Source organism: Pongo abelii, chromosome 15 (assembly GCF_028885655.2).
Source record: "Pongo abelii isolate AG06213 chromosome 15, NHGRI_mPonAbe1-v2.0_pri, whole genome shotgun sequence".
NCBI classification, from domain to species: Eukaryota; Metazoa; Chordata; class Mammalia; order Primates; family Hominidae; genus Pongo; species Pongo abelii.
Genome location: NC_072000.2, coordinates 25,436,494 through 25,446,545, shown reverse-complemented (window position 1 = coordinate 25,446,545; position 10,052 = coordinate 25,436,494). Strand labels below are relative to the sequence as shown.

Below are 10,052 nucleotides of genomic sequence, written 5' to 3'. Positions count from 1 at the left end.
TTTTTTTAACCAGTTCTCATCCTTTCGCTCTAGTTCTTCCAGGTATCCATCAGGTGTACCCTTATATAACTCAGGAGTGATGTTGTAGTTGAGGCTGGAGATGGAGTTAGGGTTCTATAACTAAAAAAATTTATGACTTACGGGATTTTCAAAGTAGTCTGCTTATGATTTTTCCTCTGTTTGCATTTCTGCTTTGCTGTTTCATTCCTAAAGCAATGTCTATCAAATGCCTTGGGGAAAGAGCAAAATGTCTTAGGAACCATGAGAGCATATCTGTTATTGTATGGAAATATTTTCTTGTCTTTGATAAAAAGAATCATAAAACCAATCTCATAAAGTAAAGATGTGGCATAAAAGTAGACTGAGCATAGATTTAATAAATGTACCTTTTTGTATAGCAATAATAACTTAATAAAAAGAAACAAGGGAAGAAGCAAATTTTTAGAAATGATGCATATGTTTATGGCATGATTATATTGTCTGTATAAAGTGAATATGTGCACCTTTTTGTATGTCAATAACACCTCAATAAAAATATTTTATTTGTTTTTTGTTGTTGTTTTGTGTTTTGTTTTTGTTTTTTGAGACAGGGTATCACTCCGTTGTCCAGGCTGGAGTGCAGTCCTGTGATCACAGCTCACTGCAGCCTCCACCTCTCTGACTCAAGAAATCCTCCCACCTCTTCCCTCCCAAGTTGCTGGGACTACAGGTGCATGTCACCTACTCTTGGCGATTTTTTTTCTTTTTTTGAGACAAGGTCTCCCTATGTTGCCCAGGCTAGTCTCAAACTCTTGGGCTTAAGTGATCCTCTAAAGTTTTGGGATTACAGACATGAGCCACCAAGTCCAGCAAAAAAGAAATTTCAAAACTAAAGTGGAAAGAAAAGACTAGAAAATATTTCAAGTAGACCAAATGGTGTCTTTTATTTTCCTTTGGGGTCTCAATAATTTTCAGAATTATGAAAATATGTCCCAAATTAATCAAACCTTCAATACTACTGCTCTTAGTTTTCATTTGCATCTAGAGAGCAAACAGAACTTCATTGCCTTGCAGTCTAAGCTCTACATCAGGCATTCCTGGGGCCCAGCAGGTTTGGGTACAGACTGCAGGTGTCTGGGGATCACTGTGCACTCATCGCACAGAGGTAGGTGGCTGAATCACTGGGCTGTGAGTCTCTGATGAACAAGGACATATACTTGCCGGATGTATCAACCTGTGCTGTAAACCTTCCATCTTGTTTGTTACCACTGGAGTATATGTATATCAGCAACTCAGGGCCTTTTCTGGAATACTGTCTGTACCACATGAAGTATTGAAAAGCACTGTTGCTGTAAGTGCAGTTGAGAGAGGCAATGGCTCCCTCTGGAACACTGAGTGGTCCAGGATTCTGCTCCACCTCCTTCTGCTGGCACCAAACCCCTGTGAAAAAAGACAGTGGTCAGACAGAGACGACAGATTTGGTAGGGGACACTTAGTCCCCAGAATTTAAATCATCTTTTCATGGGCCCCCCACTCTCCCCAGTCTCCCTTTGTTAGAGAAAAAACCACTCATGTTTCTACCCACAGGCCTAGAATACACAACAATTGCAAACAATATACATTATGTTTCTACAGAGATGCCCAAAACTCACAGCTTAACTGAAGCCACAGGATCATCAGTAAAACTCTCAAGGATTTCATCATTCTTTTCTGCCCTGGTTCACCGAGGATTCAAACCTTAAACACGAAAAAAAAATAACAAATATTTCTCATTTTTCTGCTGTAGGAATCATAAAAGAAATCTGTCCTACCAATTAGAAAAAGGATGTTCTTTTTAACACCTCTGCTCCATCACTAAGCTCCTCCCTCATCTCTCCCTCTGTCTTGCTCTTATTCATGTGTGTGTGTGTGCACTTGCAAGTGCACATGCAGCCCCCCTCCCCTCCCCACCACAGGAGCACATGAGGGCTTGCCTTAAGGTCCCTGAGAAGATACTGCCATCTTGAGGACTCATGAAAATGATCAAAGATGTATTCCAACTACAGACCTGTGTTATGTGAACTGTTAAAAGTGAAAATATGACACTTTAGTTAAATTCAGAATATACAAGGAACTCAAACAACTCAATAGCAAAAAAATAAAAAGTCAAACAATCCCATTTAAAAATGGGCAGAGGATCTAAATTGACATTTCTCAAAAGAAGACAAATGGCCAATAGGTATTTAAAACATGCTCAACATCACTAATCATCAAGAAAAGTGAATCAAAACCACAATGAGATATCATCCTATCCCAGTTAGAATCACTATTATTAAAAATATAGAAAATAATAGATGTGATGAGGATGCATAGAAAATGGAACTCTCAAACATTGTTGGTAGGAATGTAAATTAGTACAGCCACTCTGGAAAACGGTAGGGAAATTTCTCAAAAATCTAGTAATAGAACTAGCATACAATCCAGCAATTCAACTACTGAGTATTTATCCAACGGAAAGGAAATAAGTGTTTTGAAGGCATACCTGCCTCCTCATGTTTATTGCAGCACTATTCTAAATAGCAAAGATATTAAATCAACAAAGTGTCTATCTACTGGTGTATGGATAAAGAAAATGTTGTATAGTTACACAACGGAATACTCAGGTATAAAAATGAATGAAATCATGTTCTTTGCAGCAACATCGATGGAACTGGAAGTCATTATGTTAAATGAAATAAGCCAGGCACGGAAAGATAAATATTGCATGAATTCACTCATAGGTGGGAGCTAAAAGAAAAGAGTTGACCTCGGGGAGATAGAGACTAGAATGATGGTTATCAGAGACTGGGAAGGATATGGATGTGGTTGGGGGAATAAAAAGAGGTTGGTTAATGGGTAGAAACAGAAGGAATAAATTCTAATGTTCAATAGCAGAGTAGGGTGACTAAACAACAACACATCGTACTTTCAAAATAGCTAGAAGTGAGGACTTGAAATATCCTCAATACAGAAATGATAAGTGCTCTTGGTAATAGATATTCTAAACACCCCACCTTGATTATTGTATATTCTATGCACATAACAAAATATCACATGGACCACATAAATATGTACAAGTATTATGTATCAATTAAAAACAAAAAGTTTTAATAAAGCTTTTAAGCTATATTAAAAGTCAAAGTCAATGTATGTGTGAGAAAGGCAGAGGGGTATGTGTGTGTGTATGAGTTTCCATCAAATGGCAACTCTTGTGTAAGTAAGACCACTTATTTTTAATAGCCACTTTCCTGAACTAAAAAATCAGACATAACAGATTCTATTATAGAAATCTGAGTGAGATTCTTGCAATTCAAGGAGAATTTCACACTTTATAGCTCTTCTTAATGTCAGGCCACATATTCCTATACTACTCTGTTATGTACAACTTTTAAAGAAATTTCTTATAACTCAAAATAAGTCTTCCAAGATGAAATGGCCTAAAATCTAGCTGAACAAAACAAACATGGTTACAGCCCACAGCCTAAGCAATATTTTTTAACAAGGCTAGGAACTGGAGGAGCTTGGACTTTGTCATTCCATTTTGCACCAGTGATGCATCTGTGCCAAAACAGCACTTGCTTGGGTTGGTGCAATCGAGATGAACCTGCCTTTAGTACCTAGACTGTCAATAAAACCCAGTGTGCATGTTCATTTGTCCTGTCCCTCTTATTGCCTTTCTTGTATAAAGCTGATACCTAGGAATCAATCTCTGAAAGTTATAGGTTTTGTTCATCCTGACGTAACCAGCAAACCAAATCCGTCAGGGAGCTATCTATGCAAGAAACTCAATTGAGTCTATAGATAAACAAGGAAAGACTACTGTTCTCTTCTGTTCCACAATGTGCTTCGTGTCCTTGAAGAGGCCAACAATGAAGCAGGCTCTTTTCCACTCAAGAGCCATGTAATCAGTATTCACCAAAGATGGCTGAGGCTAACATTTCCCATTCCCACCAACAACTACCTAGGAAATAAATGAGGAAATAGATGCTAATATTGAAATTCCTTTCTCCAAGGGTACATTGCACTTGACAGAAACCATGACTATTTCTCGGTAAATACAAAAACCAGAGGAAAAGTGAAAGTAACACAAGCTGGCAGCCACTACAGTCTTGGAAAATTTACTAAAGCAAAATCTAATGTCTGAAGCAAAGTCTGTAAGAAGCACCCCTCTTTGTAAGATTAGTAACAAAACATGTGTTTTTGTTACTTGTAAACAAAATATGTATGAATGGGTCAACAGATTTAGTGTTGTGGTGGACCCAAGAGCCATATCAGTGCTAGCAAAACGACAGACATTATACAGCATCAAAACTGTCCTATGGACCTTTGTTTGCCTAATTATGTCTAAAGAATATATAAAATGCTTTCATATCCCCAAAAGACAGTGTTATGATAATCAACCAATAAGAAAAACCACTGACCTCTCCCCCATTGGTTTTACACCATCTTCACCTTCCACAATAGTAAATTTTCTAGATATGTCTCATAAACCTCAGAGTACTGCAAAACAAGATTTCATTTAAAAGCAATTTATCTTAAAATAAATGCCTCTGAAAATGGTGCTAATTTTGTGTCTATTTTTAAATATGTTAGCTTATATTTTAGGTACAAGGGGTATATGTGCAGGTTTGTTACATGTGTATATTACACTCAGGTGGTGAGGATAGTACTTGATAGGTACTATTTAATGCACCCCCCAGTTCCTGCTCCCTTTGGTAATCCATAGTTGTTGCCATGTTTACATAGGTTCTGTGTTTGGCTCCAACTTATAAGTAAGAACATGATATTTGGTTTAACATTTCTGCATTAATTCACTTAGTATAATGGTCTCCAGATCCATTCATGTTGCTGCAAAGAAATTATTTCATTCCTTTTTATGGCAACATAGTATTCCATGGTATATATGTGCCACGTTTTCTTTATCCAATCCACCATCAATGGACACAGAGTTTTATTCCATATATTTGCTATTGTGAATAGCATGGCAATAATAATAAGAAGCCATGTATCCTTTTGGTACAACAATCTATTTTCCTTTGCATATATATCCAACAATGGGATTGCTGGGTAAAATGATAGCTTCATTTTATGTTCTTTGGGGTATCTCCAAACTGCTATCCACAGGAACTGAACTAATTTACATTCCCATCAACAGCATATAAGTGTTTCCTTTTCTCTGCAGCCTCAACAGTATCTGTTGTTTTATAATTTTTTAATAATAGCCATTCTGACTGGCGTGAGATGATATCTCATTGTGGTTTTGATGGATATTTCTCTGATGATTAGTGATGATGAGCACATAACAAGAGAAACTCTCAGACCCTAGCCAGTGGGGAGAAGTGAGGGTCTAATACTCTCTTTGTATGCTAGAACAAGTGTAGAAAAACAACCATATTGTCTTCTGGAGCCAAGCAGCAACTCTGTGACCTGCTATTGGTTTGTTATCTCCTTCCACATTCCATGAAAACAGGAAAACTCTTGTGAATATGGCTCCCAGACTATTCTGTTATATCAGTGGCAGCCTTCCAATATAGGTTCCCCATCTTCACAAGTATACAAACACAAGAATCAGCACAACCTTGTCTCAAATTGACTGATACAAATGTATATGCTTCCCCTGATATCTTGACAGTTGGGTTATGTCATGAATGGCTACAGAGGTTGCAAACATTGCAAATACTCACTGACACTGCTCATGTAGTTTAACCAAAGTGATGCAATGCTTATCCAAATCAAGTTTAATAATAAATCCCAAATTTGATTAACCTGTGCATTTTGGGTTACACCCGGGGAAAAGGGGCCATATAACCTCTCTATATTGGGAATGGTAGGTTTTTTTACTTTGTGGTAATTCAAACAAAGATGAACATTTCAGTCTAAACTTTCATGTATGGGTTATAATAGATAAAATGCTACATGCTAGCTGTCTGTACTTTGGAACTTACATTTGGCTGGATCAAGCATAATTAAGGTTAATACTGCAGGTTGGTCTCATTCTGCTTCTTAGAGTTCTGCTGATAGTAGCCTTAATTAAATGCTATTTGAGACAAATGTAATGCATTTAGTCATGACATCTCTCAGTTACACAAATCAGAATGACTGACAAAGTGACATACTCATAAAATAAATTTCTAGCAACTAATCCAGTGTAGGACCATGGAGTGGATATTATTGAAAGGAAGTCCACCACGAGTCTCTTGTACTCAAACATGACCTGATGAGTGTGCCAACAGTGTAATGACATGAGCATTCTACCTCGGTCACTTCTCAGAGTTATGCCAGCAAGCAACCTTGGGAGATGAGGTAATGTCTCCCTCTGAGACAAAGAGCAAGCTGGCTAAGTGCTTGTTATAAAAGCAATGAACTTCCTAAGCTCAGAGTTCCTCAGCTGTGACACAATACCACTTCATGCATAGCATCCCTTACTACCCATTACATCATCTTTTGAGGACTTAAAGGAAGGAGAAACTGATGGAAATATATCAATGTTCATGCTGCTTGTTGTGCCATAAGTAATAAAAATCCTTTTTCTCTTACTAAGGAGCCCTTTGTTTTTATTGACAACCTCAATGAAACAAGCTTATTAGCTTGTAAGAAGGGACAAAATCCAAGACCTGACAACTCCTCACTAAAGGAGTTGTAAAGATTTGTAAAGATTTAAATCACATGTGAGAAAGGTAAGTTTCTCCAAACTGGTAGGAAACAGGCCTTTTATGGAGGATATAACATACATAGCTGAGAAAGGTAAGTTTCTCCAAACTGGTATGAAGCAGGCATTTTTTGGAGGATATAATATACATGACCCCATATGGTAATTAACCATCACTTCCAATAAAATGCTTGCGCAATTTTCTAATATCCTTTAATGAAATAAAGATTCCTTCTGGGAAATTAGTGTTACAAACTCAAATGACCATTAACCTTGTGAGAAGTTTAATAGCCACTACACAGGCAGTCAAAAGTGGGGTGATTATGCAACTGTCATTTGAATGTAATAATGATCTTTAACCAGATTTTTAAAAATCTGGATTCCTGTAACAATATATCAAGGCTAATTATTTGAATTTGTTTCTTGAGGAGCTTTTTCTCTTGCAGTAATTTGAAATAAAACTTTGATATGTACTCATAATTATTAGGCTTGAGAAGTTGCTTTTATACTTTCCAAACATCTTTTAGGTATGTCTTTTTTCCTTTAGATATTTCACTATGGGTTACTAGCCTTAAGAGTTGACTCAGTCCTTCACATCACATCTGATAAGGTGAGGTCAATTAAGTGAGGAAAGGTTGAGGCCCTGAGTGAATCTATTTGATAGAAGCCACTAAGTATAAAAAGACTGGGTTCTGAGTCTGGGGGTGAGGGCCAGAGAAAATTCAGCTGCCCCACATAGTAAAGTAGAGACAACATACACAAAGGTCAAAGTTGCTAGAGTGGGAATGAGAGGAAGGGAAAAGGGAGAAAGAGGAGGGCCAAACAAATTTCATTCTTCATTCATTCAGTAGATTTTTTGACTGATTACTAATGGGCTAGTCATTATTCTAGGCACTAAGAATAAAGCCAGGAAAAGAAGCTCCAAGATGGTCAATTAGACGCAACCAGAAAGAGCTTCTCCTACCAAAAGATCAGAACATCAGGAAGACTTGCATTCTCTGAGCATACCGTCAGAAAGAATGCATTGAGAATGGATGGAGAGAAGACTCAGACCCTGGACCAAAGTGAGAGGAACCTGGGAACCCTGCACAGGGCTGCCAAGCACTGGGACTCATTCATGATGCTCAATGTCTCCCGAGGAAAGGCGGAATTAGATAGGTGAGCATTTGCTAACCCCTCCCATGGACCTCTCGAATCCTAACTGCAGGAGACCCCATGATGCCCACAGAAATTTGAGCTGGCAGGGAGAGCTACTTGGAATGATGGCAGTGACAGGACTCTAGCCTGTGTGAAGCCCAGAGTGTTTAGCATGGGAATAGTGGCAGTGAGCATAGTAGGGATGCCCATTCCCCAAGGTGCACCATGCTCCTCTACGTGGCTCTAGCCTTTGTTGACTGTCAGACCTGGACAGAGTAGGGTTGTCTTGCCCATGGGTCAGGACTAGTCTTATCTGAGCACCCCCTTGTCTGCCAACCTCTCCTGGGGTCCCTACCTGACCACGACTACTTGCAACTCTGCCTTAGGTGTCCAACCAGGGCACTTCCTGCCGACTGGTGCCATAGCTACTTCACCAGCAAACTCTGCCTAACCATCAGAGAGCTTCTGCAGACAGGCCACTGCTGACATACATCCACACCCTCCCCCCATTGCCATTGGCACGTGTGTACATGAGCACTGATACTGCTGCCACAAGTTCAATGAAGTGCTTTTGCCAGCACCCCCAAGTGGAGTTATGATGTCAGCAAACCAGTAACACCTCAGCCTCTCTGGTTCAGCAGGTACTTAACCTAAAGGGGCCAGAGAACAAAGCAGTGGGCCTGGTCCCAACCCCATAGGGTTAGAGCACGCAGTGCAGGAATGCTCATCTGAACCTGGGACCCCTGAAATCATCCAGAAATGAAGCCAGTTGACTGAACGCAGCTTATTCCACAGTCAAATCCCTCAAGGGCATAAAATAATATAAAAGTAAAAAAAAACCATTCAAAGGACAAGAACTTCAAATATTAAAGGATCATCAGCCTACACAGATGATAAATAACCAACACAACAACTTTGGCACCTCAAGAAGCTAGAGTGTCTTCTTACTTCCAAACAACCACACTAGCTCCCAGGCAATGGTTGTTAACCAGGCTGAAATAGCTGAAATGACACACAGAGAATTCACAATTTAGATGTAAGAACATCGAGATTCATAAGAAAATTGAAACCCAATCCAAGGAATCTAAATAATGTAAAGAGATAAAATAATATGAGATCTGAAAGACAAAATAGCCATTTTAAGAAAGAACCAAACTGTTCTGACAGAGCTGAAAAACTCATTACAAGAACTTTATAATACAATTGTTAAGTATTAACAGGAGAATACAACAAGCTGAGGAAAGAATCTCAGAGGTCAAAGAATAGTTCTTAGAATCAACTCAGTCAGACAAAAATAAAGAAAAAAGAATAAAAAATAATGAACAAAAATTTCTGAAAAATATGGGATTATGTAAAGAGACCAAATTTATAATTCTTTGGCATCCCTGAATGAGAGAGAAAGAGCAAGGAATTTGGGAAACATATTTGAGAATATTGCCCATAAAAATTTTCCCAACCTCACCAAAAAGGTCAACATTCAAATTCAGGAAACTCAGGGAGCCCCAGCAAGACGTTGTACAAAGCAACCATCTCCAAGACACATCATCATTAGATTCTCCAAGGTTAATGGGAAAGAAAAAATATTAAAGGCCACTAGAGGGAAGGTGCTGGCCATCTATTAATGAAACCCCATCAAGATAACAGTGAACTTTTCAGTAGAAACCCCATAAACCAGAGGAGATTAGGGGCTTATATTCAGCATCCTTAAAGAAAATAAATTCCAAACAAGAATTTCATAGCCAACCACACTAAGCTTTATCAGCAAAGGAAATACAAAATTCTTTTCAGACAAGCAAATGCTAAAGAAATTTGTAACCTCCAGACCTGCCTTATAAGAGGTCCCTAAAGGAAGGCTTAAACGTGGGAAAAAAAGACTGCTACAAGCCACCACAAAAACACAATTAGGACAGACCATTGACACTGTAAAACAGCTCCACCATGTATCTATCTATCTTTATTTCTTTCTTTCTTTCTTTCTTTCTTTCTTTCTCTCTTTCTCTCTTTCTCTCCTTCTCTCCTTCTTTCTTTCTTCTTGAGTCAGGGTCTCATTCTGTCACCCAGGCTGGAGTGCAGTGGTACAATTATGGCTCACCACAGCATTGACTGGTCAGGCTCAATCAATCCTCCTGCCTCAGCCTGCTGGGACTACAACCACACACCATCACACTCAGCTAATTTTTTTTATTTTTTTGTAGAGACAGGGTTTTGCCATATTACCCAGGCTGGTCTCAAACTACTGGGCTCAAGCAATTTGCCCACCTTGTCCTGC

General features: G+C 38.7%; 1 gene segment (V, D, J or C); it reads right to left on the bottom strand.

Moving 5' to 3' along the window:
- Positions 1-901: 901 nt before the first annotated feature.
- On the bottom strand, positions 902-1,789 carry LOC134760063 (T cell receptor alpha variable 12-3-like). The segment is given in 2 exon segments: positions 902-1,419; positions 1,632-1,789. Coding segments are annotated over 2 exon segments (351 nt in total).
- Positions 1,790-10,052: the final 8,263 nt, after the last annotated feature.